The sequence below is a fragment of the Triticum aestivum genome, chromosome 2B (assembly GCF_018294505.1).
Source record: "Triticum aestivum cultivar Chinese Spring chromosome 2B, IWGSC CS RefSeq v2.1, whole genome shotgun sequence".
In the NCBI taxonomy this organism is placed as follows: Eukaryota; Viridiplantae; Streptophyta; class Magnoliopsida; order Poales; family Poaceae; genus Triticum; species Triticum aestivum.
This window is the reverse complement of record NC_057798.1, coordinates 545156859-545174527: the sequence shown is the minus strand read 5'-3', so window position 1 is coordinate 545174527 and position 17669 is coordinate 545156859. Positions and strand designations below refer to the sequence as shown.

The 17669-nt window shown below is 43.6% G+C and overlaps 1 protein-coding gene across 2 annotated transcripts; it reads left to right on the top strand.

Annotated features, from left to right (window-relative positions):
* Positions 1-14623: 14623 nt before the first annotated feature.
* LOC123041603 (uncharacterized) lies at positions 14624-16465 on the top strand. Of its 2 annotated transcripts, XM_044464194.1 has the most exons (3): positions 14626-15244; positions 15329-15600; positions 16376-16465. In XM_044464194.1, the coding sequence occupies exons 1-3, from the start codon at positions 15094-15096 to the stop codon at positions 16382-16384; spliced, it is 432 nt and encodes a 143-aa protein (XP_044320129.1). In that variant the 5' UTR covers positions 14626-15093; the 3' UTR covers positions 16385-16465. The 2 variants fall into 2 exon arrangements, with proteins under 2 accessions (XP_044320128.1, XP_044320129.1); XM_044464193.1 differs by lacking the exon at positions 16376-16465 and having other exon boundaries at positions 14624-15244; positions 15329-15910.
* The last annotated feature ends 1204 nt before the right edge of the window (positions 16466-17669 follow it).

Genomic DNA, 17669 nt, shown 5'->3' with positions numbered 1-17669 from the left:
ATCGATGATTTTTCTTGGACTAGAAGACATCCAGAGGGCTTGGAGTGCATGTCAGGAAAGCCACGAGGCGGCCACAAGGTCGGGAGGCGCGCCCAGGGGGGTAGGGCGCGCCCCCCACCCTTGTGGGCCCCTTGTGACTCCACCGACCTATTTCTTCCGCCTATATATTCTCAAATATCCAAAAACCTACCAGGGGAGCCACGAAACCACATTTCCACCACTGCAACCTTCTGTACCCGTGAGATCCCATCTAGGGTCCTTTTTCGGCGTCCTGCCGGAGGGGGATTTGATCACGGAGGGCTTCTACATCAACAACATTGCCTCTCCGATGAAGCGTGACTAGTTTACCACAGACCTACGGGTCCATAGCTAGTAGCTAGATGGTTTCTTCACTCTCTTTCATTCTCAATACCATGTTCTCCTCAATGTTCTTGGATATCTATTCGATGTAATACTTTTTTGCGATGTGTTTGCCGAGATCCGATGAATTGTGGATTTATGATTAGCTTATTTATGAATATTATTTGAATCTCCTCTGAATTCTTATATGCGCGGTTTGATATCTTTGCAAGTTTCTTCGAACTATCGATTTGGTTTGGCCAACTATATTGGTTTTTCTTGCAATGGGAGAAGTGCTTAGCTTTGGGTTCAATCTTGCGGTGCTCAATCCCAGTGACAGAAGGGGATCCGACATGTATTGTATTGTTGCCATCGAGGATAACAAGATGGGGTTTTCATAATATTTCTTGAATTTATCTCGCTACATCATGCCATCTTACTTAATGCATTACTCTGTTCTATGAACTTAATGCTCTAGATGCAGGCAGGAGTCGGTCGATGTATGGAGTAATAGTAGTAGATGTAGGCAGGAGTCGGTCTACTTGATACGGACGTGATGCCTATATTTGTGATCATTACCTTAGATATCTTCATAACTATGCACTTTTCTATCAATTGCTCGGCAGTAATTTGTTCACCCACCGTAATATTTTCTATCTTGAGAGAAGCCTCTAGTGAAACGTATGGCCCCCGGGTCTACTTTCCACCATATAAGTTTCCGATCTACAATTTATGTTTCCTATTTACTCACTTTGCAATCTTTTACTTTCCGTTCCATAAACCAAAAATACCAAAAATATTACTTTACCGCTTATCCATCTATATCAAATCTCACTTTGCAAATAACTGTGAAGGGATTGACAACCCCTTTGTCGCGTTGGGTGCAAGTTGGTGTTTGTTTGTGTAGGTATCCGATGGCTTGAGCATTGTCTCCTACTGGATTGATACCTTGGTTCTCAAAACTAAGGGAAATACTTACTCTACTTTGCTGCATAACCCTTTCCTCTTCAAGGAAAAAACCAACGCAAGCTCAAGAGGTAGTAGGAAGAATTTCTGGCGCCGTTGCCTGGGAGATCTACGCCAAGCTGAGACATACCAAGTACCCATCATAAACCCTCATCCATCGCATTACATTATTTGCCTTTTCTTCGCCCCTCTTCCGTTCGTCTTCTTCTCTTGCTTTTTGTGTGCTCGTATGTTGGATTGCTTGCCTTATCACAATGATTCCTCCAAAAAAACGTTGACCCTCACCTTAGGAGGTTAGACAAAATTGAAAATAATGTTAGAAAGCTTCATGTCTTTGCAATTTGAGCATAACAATTTCTTTAGAAACGAGCTCAAGGAGCAGAAATTTTTTATGGAATACATGAATAAAGAGCTTGATGATATGTCTAAGGAATTTTATGGTTTGAGATATCAGTTTGCGCATCTTGAAAAATTAGTAGGCCAAATTTCTGATAAACAAGCTACTTTAGTAAACTAAATGGCCGCCAAACCAGAGGCTAAAAATAATGATGAAGATCTTAAAGTGATTGATGTGACTCCTATTGAATCTTTGTTTTCTAATACAAATCTTGATAAAGATGGGACTGGAGATGAGTCAACTTTAGTTAAAAGGCGTCCCAATGATTCAGAGTTTTTAGATCTTGATGCAAAAATTGATAAAAGTGGGATTGGAGAGGTCAAAACTTCAAGTAGCAATGAACCCACTCTTTTGGATTTCAAGGAATTTAAGTATTAAAATTGTTCTTTAATAGATTGTATTTCCTTGATGCAATCCATGTTGAATTCTCCTCATGCTTATAGTCAAAACAAAGCTTTTACTAAACATATCGTTGATGCTATGATGCAATCTTTTGAAGAAAAGCTTGAATTGGAAGTTTATATCCCTAGAAAACTTTATGATGAGTGGTAACCTACTATTAAGATTAAGATTAAAGATTATGAATGCCATGCTTTGTGATTTGGGTGCTAGTGTTTCCACGATTCCAAAAACTTTATGTGATGTGTTAGGTTTTCGTGAATTTGATGATTGTTCTTTAAATTTGCATCTTGTGGGTTCCACTATTAAGAAACCTGTGGGAAGAATTAATGATGTTCTTATTGTTGCAAATAGGAATTATGTGCCTGTAGATTTTATTGTTCTTGATATAGATTGGAACCTTACATGCCCTATTATTCTTGGTAGACCTTTCCTTAGAACGATTGGTGCAATTATTGATATGAAAGAAGGAAACATTATATTTTAATTTCCATTAAGGAAGGGCATGGAACACTTTCCAAGAAATAAAATTAAATTGCCTTATGAATCTATATGAGAGCCACTTATGGATTGCTTTATGCCTAGCTAAGGGCGTTAAACAATAGCGCTTGTTGGGAGGCAACCCAATTTTTTTTGCTTTTTAGGTTCTGTATTGCAATAAGTATTTCATCAGGCCTCTGGTTAGATGTGGTTTTATGTTTTAGTTAGTGTTTGTGCCAAGTAAGACCTTTGGGATAGCTTACGGTGATAGTTGTTTTGATCCTGCTGAGAAATACAAACTTTTGCGCTCACGAAAATAATTTTCGTAAATCACAGAAACGTGGTTTTGCTCTTATTATTTTTTTAGAAGATTAATAAACAAATTTTCCAGGTCGTCCTAACTTTTCAAAATTTGTGAGATTACAGAAGTATTCGGGAGTTATAGATTGGTACGCACTGTTCTGCTTTTGACAGATTCAGTTTTTCACGTGTTGTTTTCTTATTTTGATGTATCTATGGCTAGTATCGGGGGGTATGAACCATGTAAAACTTGGAATACAGTATATCTTACACCAATATAAATAAAGAATTAGTTCACAACAGTACCAAAAGTGGTGATTTATTTTCTTATACTAGCAAAGCTTACAAGATTTTCTGTTGAGTTTTGTGTTGTGAAGTTTTCAAGTTTTGGGTAAGGATTTGATGGACTATGGAATAAGGAGTGGCAAGAGCCTAATCTTGGGTATGCGCAAGGCACCCCAAGGTAATATTCAAGGACAACCAAGAGCCTAAGCTTGGGGATGCCCCAGAAGGCATCCCCTCTTTCGTCTTCGTCTATCGGTAACTTTACTTGAGGCTATATTTTTATTCACCACATGATATGTGTTTTTCTTGGAGCGTGTTGTATGATTTGAGTCTTTGATTTTTCGTTTGCCACAGTCATCCTTGCTGTACAAACCTTTTGAGAGAGACACACATGAATTTTGATTTATTAGAATACTCTAGGTGCTTCACTTATATCTTTTTAGAGCACGGCGGTGGCTTTATTTTGTAGAAATTGATGAACTCTGGCACTTCACTTATATTATTTTGAGAGTCTCCAAACAGCATGTTAATTTTCTTTGGTTATAAATTTAGTCCTAATATGATAGGCATCCAAGAGGGATATAATAAAAACTTTCATATAAAGTGCATTGAATACTATGCAAAGTTTGATTCCTTATGATTGTTTTGAGATATGAAGATGGTCATATTAGAGTCATGCTAGTGAGTAGTTGTGAATTTGAGAAATACTTGTGTTAAAGTTTGTGATTCCCGTAGCATGCACGTATGGTGAACCGTTATGTGATGAAGTCAGAGCATGATTTATTTTTTGATTGTCTTCCTTTTGAGTGGCGGTCGGGGACGAGCGATGGTCTTTTCCTACCAATCTATCCCCCTGGGAGCATGCGCATAGTATTTCGTTTCGATAACTCATAGATTTTTGCAATAAGTATACGAGTTCTTTATGTCCATGGATTATACACACTCTCACCCTTTCGCCATTGCTAGCCTCTCTTGTGCCCCGCAACTTTCGGCGGTACCATAAACCCACCATATACTTTCCTCAAAACAGCCACCATACCTACCTATTATGGCATTTCCATCGCTATTCTGAGATATATTCCAATGCAACTTTCCACCGTTCTGTTTATATGACACGCCCAATTATTGTCATATTGCTTTGCATGACTATGTAGTTGACATTGTATTTGTGGCAAAGCACCGTTCATAATTCTTTCATACATGTCACTTGATTCATTGCACATCCTGATACACCGCCGGAGGCATTCAAATAGAGTCATATTTTGTTCTAAGTATCGATTTGTAATTCTTGAGTTGTAAGTAAATAAAAGTGTGATGATCTTCATTATTAGAGCATTGTCCCATGTGAGGAAAGGATGATGGAGACTATGATTCCCCCACAAGTCGGGATAAGACTCCGGATGAGAAAAAAGAGGCCAAAAAAATGAGAGAAGACCCAAATAATAAAATAAAATAAATAAATGAGAGAAAAGAGAGAAGGGGCAATCTTACTATCCTTTTACCGCACTTGTGCTTCATAGTACCACCATGTTCTTCATGATAGAGAGTCTGCTATGTTGTCACTTTCATATACTAGTGGGAATTTTTTTATTAAAGAACTTGGCTTGTATATTCCAATGATGGGCTTCCTCAAATTGCCCTAGGTCTTCGTGAGCAAGCAAGTTGGATGCACACCCACTTAGTTTCTTTTTGAGCTTACATAAACTTATAGCTCTAGTGCATCCGTTGCATGGCAATCCCTACTCACTCACATTGATATCTATTGATGGGCATCTCCATTGATATCTATTGATGGGCATCTCCATAGCCCGTTGATACGCCTAGTTGATGTGAGACTATCTCCTTCTTCTTGTCTTCTCCATAACCACAGTCTATTCCACCTATAGTGATATGTCCATAGCTCACGCTCATATATTGTGTAAAAGTTGAAAAGGTTTGAGAACATCAAAAGTATGAATCAATTGCTTGGCTTCTCATTGGGGTAGTGCATGATTTAAAAATTTTGTGTGATGAAGATGGAGCATAGCCAGACTATATGATTTTGTAGGGATAAGCTTTCTTTGGCCATGTTATTTTCAGAAGACATAATTATCTTGTTAGTATGCTTGAAGTATTATTGTTTTTATGTCAATATTAAACTTTTGTTTTGAATCATACAGATCTGAACATTCATGCCACAATAAATAAATTACATGGATAAATATGTTAGGTAGCATTCCACATCAAAAATTCTGTTTTTATCATTTACCTACTCGAGGACGAACAGGAATTAAGCTTGGGATGCTTGATACGTCTCCAATGTATCTACAATTTTTGATTGTTCCATGCTAATATATTATCTTTTCTGGATGTTTTATAAGCATTAATATACTATTTTATATAATTTTTGGGACTAGCCTATTAACCTAGAGCTCGATGCTAGTTTCTGTTTATTCCTTGCTTTTCAGTTTCGCAGAAAAGGAATACCAAATGGAATGAAACTTTCGGGATGATTTTTCTTGGACCAGAAGACATTCAGAGGGCTTGGAGTGCACGTCAGGAAAGCCACGATGTGGCCACAAGGCTGGGAGGCACGCCCAGGGGGTAGCGCGCCCCCACCCTTGTGGGCCCCTCGTGACTCCACCGGCCTATTTCTTCCGCCTATATATTCTCAAATATCACAAAACCTACCGGGGGAGCCACGAAACCACTTTTCCACCGCCACACCCTTCTGTACCCGTGAGACCCCATCTAGGGGCCTTTTCCGGTGCCCTGCCGGAGGGGGATTTGATCATGGAGGGCTTCTACATCAACACCATTGCCTCTCCGATGAAGCATGACTAGTTTACGATAGACCTACGGGTCGATAGCTAGTAGCTAGATGGCTTCTTCTCTCTCTTTGATTCTCAATACCATGTGCTCCTTGATGTTCTTGGATATCTATTCGATGTAATACTTTTTTGCGGTATTTTGCCGAGATCCAATGAATTGTGGATTTATGATCAGCTTATCTATGAATATTATTTGAATCTCCTCTGGATTCTTATATGCATGATTTGATATCTTTGCAAGTCTCTTCGAACTATCGATTTGGTTTGGCCAACTAGATTGGTTTTTCTTGCAATGGGAGAAGTGCTTAGCTTTGGGTTCAATCTTGCGGTGCTCGATCCCAGTGAGAGAAGGGGAACCGACACGTATTGTATTGTTTCCATCAAGGATAACAAGATGAGGTTTTCATCATATTTCTTGAGTTTATCTCGCTACATCATGTCATCTTGCTTAATGTGTTACTCTGTTCTATGAACTTAATACTCTAGATGCAGGTAGGAGTCGGTCGATGTGTGGAGTAATAGTAGTAGATGTAGGAAGGAGTCGGTTGTAACGCCCCGGATACAACTTTCCATATTCGTACCTCCAACTCTTGCCTTTTCCGGAGATGCGATATGATTTTTCCTCCGTGGTTGGATTTTTGTCTTTTGTTTTTGCATTTTGTTCATGTCATGCATTCCATCTCATGGCATCATTCGCATTGCATCTGCATGTTTTCATAAAAACTCGTAGCCGTTAGTTGCTGCCGCTTCTTTCTCGCCTCCGTTGACCTTTCTTAGACCAACCGTCCTTTTGTTGCCTGACCGTTTGACCCCTTTGCACAGTGCAGACCCCCTCGCGCGCATCCGAAAGTTGTCCCGAACCCGACCCGGGCAGTCATGACCAATGGGTCCGGAACAATCCCGAGTTATCCTAAACATCATCCGTTCTTTGTTTAGACCACCCGAAGCCGTCCGATCAAAATCTAGGGGCTCAAATCCCCTCTCATTTAGACACCTACTATATATAGTGGGCAGTCCTAACCAAATCAGACCAAACCCTAAATTTTAGGGAGATGTCCCATCCATCTTTTCTCTGCCGCCGCCACCCCGTGTCTCTTCTTCCACATCAGGATCCCCTCACTCAATCTCCACCAAATCCCCACGCCGCCGCCACCCTCACCCTTGGTTTCAGCGCCCGGCCAACCAGAGGAGCTCCTCCTCTCCCGCTCCTCCCGCACGCCATGCTCCTTCCCCGAGCCCGGCGCCTCTCCTCAAGTTCACCTGCCGTCGTCCCCGGCGAGCAGTTTTGCTAGCAGCCACCAACAGGCCAGCCATGCTCGCGCCTCTCCTTCCTTTCCCTTTCTTCTCCTGTTGTCTTTCCCTCTCATACTCTCTCTCTCCCAGGTACGTCCGTGCAGGAGCCGCAAGGAGGAAGCCGCCATCACCATGTTCTTGCCGTGCGCGCATGGATCCACCATCCCCGGCTCCTCCGCGCTCGATTCCCGCAGTTCCCGAGTCCCGTCGCCCCGCCAAGTAACTCGCCGAAGAACCATGGATCCGCATGTTCCCCTGCTTCGAACACAAGAATGCGGTGTCCTGCCTGCCTCCTCTACCTTGCGCTCGTCTGCGACGCCACCGGCAGGTTCCGGCCCTGCCTCGAGCGCCCCGCGCCGGAAGCTGTCCCCCGCGCCTCTGCATCGATCCGTCTGAGCCGCAAGTCGCTGGATCTTGCCGCCGGTCAGCCAGCCCCCCCTCACGGTCTCCCCTTTTTTCCTATCTGTGTTTCGTCCCCGTCTCTGAAGCTCTCTGTCTTTTGGACACAGGATGTGCGCTGCCGCCTCCTTCAGTTCGTCTGCTGCCATGGAGCTTCGCCACCAGCCAAGATCCGGCGTCCCGAGGCTGATCCATCCACCCCCAGCCATCCCTGCACCTCCTCGTCGTTCTGCATCAACGGAGTTCGCGGCGCCGCCCTTGCCCCTGTTTCCTGCCGCTGCACTACGCTGCATCGAGCGCCTGCTCGATCCAGCAGCTCCGTGTTGACCGATCCACTAGCCTGCGCCAGCCCAGCACCACCAACCGGGCCTTGGCCCATGGTGAGCAGCACCCGCCCCTCTCCTGTGCATGTTGGGCCAGCCAGATTCGGCCCGAGTCATGTTTTTTTCGCGAAACGTTTTTCTAGTTTACCAGTACACTGCATATTTACAGATTGGACCATAAATTTCAGTCATATAATAACTCTCGAACCGTGCATCGGATTAAAATAATTTAAACATGGAAAATGCTTAGTTTTCCATATAGTTTCATAATTTGCCACTTTCATCCATGTTTGAAATGTTTAAAATGATGTTTGTTTAAATTTTCTCAAATGCCATATGCTAAAATGATTAATTTCATAACTAAATAACCGTAGCTCCATTTTAAATAAACTTTATATGTAAATGGGGTGGAAAAAATGTCTAGTTTAACATGTTGCACTTCATTTTGCTGTTTAACATCATTAAAATTGTGTTTAGGGAAGAACAGTACCAAAACTAAAATATGGACATGAGGATTTTCCGGAATTGTTGTTTGTTGTTTCGGCCTCATTTAAACTTGCCTAAATAGTTAGTTTTCATATGCTTCACCTCTTGCCATGTTAATCAACATTTAATATTGTTGGGTACATAAACGAGAGCGAACTAAATAATTGATGTGGTGTTTTGTCAATATTCAACTCGTTGCATATTGAGCTCCACTTAACTTGTAGTATTGTTTGTTGCAATTTGCCATGCCATGCCTCTTTAAACCGGACATGCATCATACTTGTTTGTGCATCATGCCATGTTTATGCTTGTGCATTTACCATGTTGTTTGTTTCTTTCCGGTGTTGCTTCTTAGTACCGGTAATGTTGCGATTGTGAGGATTCGTTCGACTACTCCCGTCCGTCTTCTTCATGGTCTCGTTCTTCTTCCTTGCGGGATTTCAGGCAAGATGACCGCTACCCTGGATCTCACTACTATCATTGCTATGCTAGTTGCTTCGTTCTATTGCTATGCTGCGCTACCTATCACTTGTTTACCATGCCTCCCATATTGCCATGTTAGCCTCTAACCTTTTCACCCTTCCTAGCAAACCGTTGCTTGGCTATGTTACCGCTTTTGCTCAGCCCCTCTTATAGCATTGTTACTTGCAGGTGAAGTTGAAGATTGCTTCATGATGGACATGATTATGTTGGGATATCACAATATCTCTTATTTAATTAATGCATCTATATACTTGGTAAAGGGTGGAAGACTCGGCCTTATGCCTGGTGTTTTGTTCCACTCTTGCCGCCCTAGTTTCCGTCATACCGGTGTTATGTTCCCGGATTTTGCATTCCTTACGCGGTTGGGTGATTTATGGGACCCCCTTGACAGTTCGATTTGAATAAAACTCCTCCAGCAAGGCCCAACCTTGGTTTTACCATTTGCCTCACCTAGCCCTTTTTTCCCTTGGGTTTCCGGAGCCCGAGGGTCATCTTTATTTTACCCCCCCGGGCCAGTGCTCCTCCGAGTGTTGGTCCAACCTGAGCGATGTCCGGCGCCCCCTGGGCAACCAGGGTCTATGCCAACCCGACGTCTGGCTCATCTGGTGTGCCCTGAGAACGAGATATGTGCAGCTCCTATCGAGATTTGTCGGCACATCGGGCGGCTTTGCTGGTCTTGTTTTACCATTGTCGAAATGTCTTGTAAACCGGGATTCCGAGTCTGATCGGGTCTTCCTGGGAGAAGGTATATCCTTCGTTGATCGCGAGAGATTATCATGGGCTAAGTGTGGACACCCCTGCAGGGTATTATCTTTCGAAAGCCGTGCCCGCGGTTATGTGGCAGATGGGAATTTGTTAATGTACGGTTGTAGATAACTTGACACCAGATCCGAATTAAAACGCATCAACCGCGTGTGTAGCCGTGATGATCTCTTCTCGGCGGAGTCCAGGAAGTGAACACGGTTCTTGGGTTATGTTTGGCGTAAGTAGGAGTTCAGGATCACCTCTTGATCATTACTAGTTGACGACCGTTCCTTTGCTTCTCTTCTCGCTCTTATCTGCGTATGTTAGCCACCATACTTGCTTAGTCGCTGCTGCAACCTCACCACTTTACCCCTTCCTTTCCCATTAAGCTTTGCTAGTCTTTATACCCATGGTAATGGGATTGCTGAGTCCTCGTGGCTCACAGATTACTACAACAACAGTTGCAGGTACAGGTTGTGCGATGATCATGATGCGAGAATGATGTTTGCTTGTTTTGGAGTTCTTCTTCTGCTTCTTCTTTGATCAGGGGATAGGTTCCAGGTTGGCAGCCTGGGCTAGCAGGGTGGATGTCATTTGAGCTTCTGTTTGTGTTTCATCCGTAGTTGGATGTTGCTCTTGTGTAAGATGATGTTGTATTCATGTGACATTGTATGCCTCTTGTATGTATCCCCATCTATTATGTAATGTTGATGTAATGATATCCACCTTGCAAAAGTGTTTCAATATGCGGGTCTATCCTTGGTGGGACCTTCGAGTTCCTTTTGGATAGGGTCGCATATTGGGCGTGACAAGTTGGTAATCAGAGCCTCGACCGACCATAGGAGCCCCCTTGTTTGTTGGCCGTTGTTGAGTCTAGAAGAAAACTATTTTGAGTCTTAGGATTATATATATCGGAGAGTAGGATTCTTTTTACTCCTCAGCCCCCTTCGTCGCTCTGATGAGGACTCCTGACGTAGATGTTTTGTCTTTCCTCTCCTCAAATTTCACTAATTTTTTTTAGGATCACGCGGGTATCTTGGAATCGTTGCGATAGTCTTGTGATGAGAACATTGTTCTTGGTGCCTCCTGACATTTAGGGGTTGTGGCAGTGTCCCGGGGAGTTGAGCTCTGAGGTGTGTCGTCATAATTTTATCGTTGCAGTTCTGGAATACCTGAGTTTTACCGACATCGAAAATCTCTTTTATGCAGTTTTTGGTGAGATAACCTCAACGCCACCCAGTACTGGGGAGTTCGGGAGTATTGCCATAGCTTGTATAACGGATGCTTTTCGAAGGTTGAGGTACATGATTTCCGGAGTTTTCTTGGTTATGTGTTGACAGATGGATACAGCTTGGATGTAGGTATTGTTAGTTTGGGTGAGATATATTGCTTCCCCTGTATCCCCAACACCAGATTGCATAACCAGAAAGTTTCGGGAGTTTATAGGTGGGAATTCAAGTAGCTCCTAGAATATCTTTCCGACAGATGCATGATATGGGATTGGGTAAATCTCTATCATATGTATTTGTTCCGACTTATTCTGCAAGCCAAATCCTTTGTTTTGTTTTATTTATGGTATTCGAGTTGCTTCAATGTCAAGTGTTGAATCCATACCTTCCCTAAATGGTGTTCTCATATTTCTATGGGAGTGCTAATCCTTCTAGATCATTAAGGTTGTCATGTTAATCCTTTTCCAACCGGTGCACTTCTCTTCGAGATGATCCCATCATTCTCCCCATCCGCAAGATCAATTCTAAGTTTTCTCAATGGTGTTTGTTTCGTTCATCCCAAGTTGTCTTTGTTTTTCAACGCCCTCCCACCCTTTTCTTCAAGGGCTCATTTATTTTAATCAAGTATCCATTTATTCATGTGAAGCCACTTCACTCTTTTCAATCAATGTTCTGATCCGGTGATCCCTCGTGAAGATGCTCACGAGCTTCAAGACCATCATCCTTCGTTGTTGTTTCTTCTTCAGTGGTTCCAAATCAAGCTTGAGATGTTGATCATACTCTTTTCCTCATTTCAAATGTTTTCTCATGCCGGTGCACCTCTTAATCATCCACCTCTTGCTATTCATGGTTATCTGGAGAGATGAAGATGTCCTAGAAGATTCAAGTTTCTATTCGTAATCCTTTCAAGCTATTTCAAGCCATTTAATTCAACCGATGCAATCTCTATTTCAAGCAATCCTTCAACGATGTTTCTTTCGAGTGGGTCCTAACCCACAGGTCTTTTCCCAGGATCTTACCCGACTCTTCTAATTTATCCGGAGCGATACCCAAAGTCTTTTGAAGTTTGACGTAAGAATGAATTTTCATCAGTCATATCCCTTCTCCAAGATCGTTTTCAAAATATTTTGATCGTTGCTTCATCATTTCTATTCTTCTTTGATCCGAAGTGCCTCAACAGTTTTGGTGGTTCTCGTCATCATTCTCAACATGTGAAGACCGAATAAGTGTTTCCTATAAATCTTGGTCCATTCTCTTGAAGATTCATGGTTCTAGCTTCATGCCATCCCCATATTTTGGTTCGATCATGAGAAATTCTTTTCACCCATCCGGAGCAATTCAAGAGTCTGTTCAGATTGATTCTCCGTAGGCCATCATGTCATAATTCTTCATTCTCAGCGTGTAGCTATCATTCTCCAAATCTTACCGGTGAATCGTTCAAATATCCTCTAATTAGTTCATGATCTCTTCGTTCTCATGTATCTAAATCCCTTCAAGTATCTTCAATCGTTTTCAATTTCTTCCTGGTGAATTGTGCCTTTGCTACTTTCATTTTCAATTTTTGCGGTGGTTCGTTCAAGATTTCTCTTCCTTCGTTATCATATCAATTCATTCATTCTTTCGTTGTTTCAATCCCACTGGTGGTTCCATCAATACCTTCTCAAGTTCGCACTATATCTCTTTTAATCCTTTCTACGGGAATAAGTGGCATGCCAAATCCATTGCTTGTCATCAATTAATTTGATGAAGGATAAGCATACAATAAAGCTTATTCTTATTTCCTCGAGGTGATTCAATTCTTTTCTTCCGGAGATTGTTCATGATGAAGTAAGTCTCGGTTCTAAGATGTTCATCTTTTCTTGTCCGGAGTTCAAAGTTTACTCATTTCGTAGTCCATCTAAATCATTGCAAGGCTTCAATTCTGGTTCTCTTCAACCTCCAATTTTTCTTCATAATCATGTTTCTTTACCTGAGTTCTTCATGGAGGCTCTACATGGTGGTTCGTCAAGGATTCTTTTCATTCTTCAATAGTTCTTCAAGATTTCTCTCGAAGTTATGACCCGCCAAGCTATACTCAAAATTAAACATGGTGCTCAACACATGTTTTGTTTTGAGGCGTTCAAGTATTCTTCATCTTGCATCCAAAGTGCAAGTCGTTCTACCTTATCATTTGAGGTGGTGTTATGTCATTCTTGATAATTTGAGTTCGTGTTTCATGATTCACATGTTGTCAAGAATGAGGTATTTTAAAACCCATCACTTTCTTCCTTGGAGTTATCTTGGGTTAGGTTACACCTAAAGCCTTCCCTAAGGAATGTTGCTAATTGTGGTGCCTATCGATAATCCAAGTTTCCTCCTATTCTTTCATTAAAAGGAGTTTTCATCTCCTTGCTGATCTCAATCCAATTAACTGTTTCCATCGATGGCCGGTTGTCACCTCATCATTTTGAGATGTTTGCCATAAGTCCACAACAAGCTTGTGCTGTTCGTTGTTGATTTTGCAACAACTTCATTCAATTCTTCTTTGCAAGGGTGCTTTCCGAGCTCATTTGTGGCAGAAGTTGGCATTCCCTTCACCATTCATTATTCCAATGATCAATCTTCTATTCTTTCTTCCGGAGGCATGGTGATGTTGCTCTCTTCACTCATCATCTCGAATTGTGAGGATCGTGTTCTTTTCATGCTTATCCATTTAACCGGAGTGTTGTGTCATCTCTTCAAGTTCGTTCATCTTGTCAAGTTTTGCCTCTATTTTCAACCCGAGTGCTATCTGAAATCCTTCTTACCCATTGTGCCATTCTTTCAATAGTTTCGGACACAATGTGTTGTTGATTTCATCAAGTATCATCCCATCTTCTCAAGCTCATGTTCTATTCCTTCCATGTTCAACCGGAGTGCTGCCCAGATTCTTCCTCTACCATCTTGTTTTAACCGCAGCAGTTTTGAATTCTATCTTGTCCATTAAACTCTTGATTCATGTCTTTGCAACCTTCAAGTTCTCGTAATGTTCCTTGTTCCTCTTTTTCTAACGGATTGGTTGCAATCTCGTTCATCTCTGTTGTACTCTTTCTTTTAAATTGCTCAACCTCTCAAGGTTCGTGGTTTCACTTGTTCGTCAAAGAAGCAACTTTGTTTTACCTCTCCTCTTCCTTTTCCCTCCGGTGCCATCCTAGATCTCGGGACGAGATCCTCTCATAGTGGTGGAGTGTTGTAACGCCTCGGATACAACTTTCCATATTCGTACCTCCAACTCTTGCCTTTTCCGGAGATGCGATATGATTTTTCCTCCGTGGTTGGGTTTTTGTCTTTTGTTTTTGCATTTTGTTCATGTCATGCATTCCATCTCATGTCATCATTCGCATTGCATCTGCATGTTTTCATAAAAACTCGTAGCAGTTAGTTGCTGCCGCTTCTTTCTCGCCTCCGTTGACCTTTCTTAGACCAACCGTCCTTTTGTTGCCTGGCCATTTGACCCCTTTGCACAGTGAAAACCCCCTCACGCGCGTCCGAAAGTTGTCCCGAACCCGACCCGGGCAGTCATGACCAATGGGTCCGGAACAATCCCGAGTTATCCTAAACATCATCCGTTCTTTGTTTAGACCACCCGAAGCCGTCCGATCAAAATCTAGGGGCTCAAATCCCCTCTCATTTAGACACCTACTATATATAGTGGGCAGTCCTAACCAAATCAGACCAAACCCTAAATTTTAGGGAGATGTCCCATCCATCTGTTCTCTGCCGCCGCCACCCCGTGTCTCTTCTTCCACATCGGGATCCCCTCACTCAATCTCCACCAAATCCCCATGCCGCACGCCATGCTCCTTCCCCGAGCCCGGCGCCTCTCCTCAAGTTCACCTGCCGTCGTCCCTGGCGAACAGTTTTGCTAGCAGCCACCAACAGGCCAGCCACGCTCGCGCCTCTCCTTCCTTTCCCTTTCTTCTCTTGTTGTCTTTCCCTCTCATGCTCTCTCTCTCCCAGGTACGTCCGTGCAGGAGCCGCAAGGAGGAAGCCGCCATCGCCATGTTCTTGCCGTGCGCGCCTGGATCCACCATCCCCGGCTCCTCCGCGCTCGATTCCCGCAGTTCCCGAGTCCCGTCGCCCTGCCAAGTACCTCGCCGGAGAACCATGCGTCCGCACGTTCCCCTGCTCCGAACACCAGAATGCGGTGTCCCTCCTGCCTCCTCTACCTTGCGCTCGTCTGCGACGCCACCGGCAGGTTCCGGCCCTGCCTCGAGCGCCCCGCGCCGGAAGCTGTCTCCCGCGCCTCTGCATCGATCCGTCTGAGCCGCAAGTCGCTGGATCTCGCCGCCGGTCAGCCAGCCCCCCCTCGCGGTCTCCCCTTTTTTCCTGTCTGTGTTTCGTCCCCGTCTCTGAAGCTCTCTGTCTTTTGGACAGAGGATGTGCGCCGCCGCCTCCTTCAGTTCGTCTGCTGCCATGGAGCTTCGCCACCAGCCAAGATCCGGTGTCCCGAGGCCGATCCGTCCACCCCCAGCCGTCCCTGCGCCTCCTCGTCGTTCTGCATCACCGGAGTTCGCGGCGCCGCTGTTGCCCCTATTTCCTGCCGCTGCACTACGCTGCATCGAGCGACTGCTCGATCCAGCCGCTCCGCGTTGACCGATCCACTGGCCTGCGCCAGCCCAGCACCACCAACCGGGCCTTGGCGCAGGGTGAGCAGCACCCGCCCCTCTCCTGTGCATGTTGGGCCAGCCAGATTCGGCCCGAGTCACGTTTTTTTTTGCGAAACGTTTTTCTAGTTTACCAGTACACTTCATATTTACAGATTGGACCATAAATTTCATGCATATAATAACTCTCGAACCGTGCATCGGATTAAAATAATTTAAACATGGAAAATGCTTAGTTTTTCATATAGTTTCATAATTTGCCACTTTCATCCATGTTTGAAATGTTTAAAATGATGTTTGTTTAAATTTGCTCAAATGCCATATGCTAAAATGATTAATTTCATAACTAAATAACCGTAGCTCCATTTTAAATAAACATTATATGTAAATGGGGTGGAAAAATGTCTAGTTTAACATGTTGCACTTCATTTTGCTGTTTAACATCATTAAAATTGTGTTTAGGGCAGAACAGTACCAAAACTAAAATATGGACATGAGGATTTTCCGGAATTGTTGTTTGTTGTTTCGGCCTCATTTAAACTTGCCTAAATAGTTAGTTTTCATATGCTTCACCTCTTGCCATGTTAATCAACATTTAATATTGTTGGGTACATAAACGAGAGCGAACTAAATAATTGATGTGGTGTTTTGTCAATATTCAACTCGTTGCATATTGAGCTCTTTAGTATTGTTTGTTGCACTTTGCCATGCCATGCCTCTTTAAACCGGACATGCATCATACTTGTTTGTGCATCATGCCATGTTTATGCTTGTGCATTTACCATGTTGTTTGTTTCTTTCCGGTGTTGCTTCTTAGTTCCGGTAATGTTGCGATTGTGAGGATTCGTTCGACTACTCCCATCCGTCTTCTTCATGGACTTGTTCTTCTTCCTTGCGGGATTTCAGGCAAGATGACCGCTACCCTGGATGTCACTACTATCATTGCTATGCTAGTTGCTTCGTTCTATTGCTATGCTGCGCTACCTATAACTTGTTTACCATGCCTCCCATATTGCCATGTCAGCCTCTAACCTTTTCACCCTTCCTAGCAAACCGTTGCTTGGCTATGTTACCGCTTTTGCTCAGCCCCTCTTATAGCGTTGTTAGTTGCAGGTAAGTTGAAGATTGCTTCATGATGGACATGATTATGTTGGGATATCACAATATCTCTTATTTAATTAATGCATCTATATACTTGGTAAAGAGTGGAAGACTCGGCCTTATGCCTGGTGTTTTGTTCCACTCTTGCCGCCCTAGTTTCCGTCATACCGGTGTTATGTTCCTGGATTTTGCGTTCCTTACGCGGTTGGGTGATTTATGGGACCCCCTTGACAGTTCGCTTTGAATAAAACTCCTCCAGCAAGGCCCAACCTTGGTTTTACCATTTGCCTCACCTAGCCCTTTTTTCCCTTGGGTTTCCGGAGCCCGAGGGTCATCTTTATTTTACCCCCCCCCCCCCCCCGGGCTAGTGCTCCTCCGAGTGTTGGTCCAACCTGAGCGATGTCCGGCGCCCCCTGGGCAACCAGGATCTATGCCAACCCGACGTCTGGCTCATTTGGTGTGCCCTGAGAATGAGATATGTGCAGCTCCTATCGGGATTTGTCGGCACATCGGGCGGCTTTGCTGGTCTTGTTTTACCATTGTCGAAATGTCTTGTAAACCGGGATTCCGAGTCTGATCGGGTCTTCCTGGGAGAAGGTATATCCTTCGTTGACTGCGAGAGCTTATCATGGGCTAAGTTGGGACACCCCTGCAGGGTAGTATCTTTCGAAAGTCGTTCCTGCGGTTATGTGGCAGATGGGAATTTGTTAATGTCCGGTTGTAGATAACTTGACACCAGATCCGAATTAAAACGCATCAACCGCGTGTGTAGCCGTGATGGTCTCTTCTCGGCGGAGTCCAGGAGTGAACATGGTTCTTGGGTTATGTTTGGCGTAAGTAGGAGTTCAGGATCACCTCTTGATCATTACTAGTTGACGACCGTTCCTTTGCTTCTCTTCTCGCTCTTATTTGCGTATGTTAGCCACCATACTTGCTTAGTCGCTGCTGCAACCTCACCACTTTACCCCTTCCTTTCCCATTAAGCTTTGCTAGTCTTGATACCCATGGTA

Coding starts and splice junctions, on each gene's coding strand:
- LOC123041603 (XM_044464193.1), top strand. CDS start 15,094: ATGCGGTGTCCCTCCTGCCTCCTCTACCTTGCGCTCGTCTGCGACGCC. Junction 15,245..15,328: donor GTCGCTGGATCTCGCCGCCG/GTCAGCCAGCCC, acceptor TCTTTTGGACAG/AGGATGTGCGCCGCCGCCTC.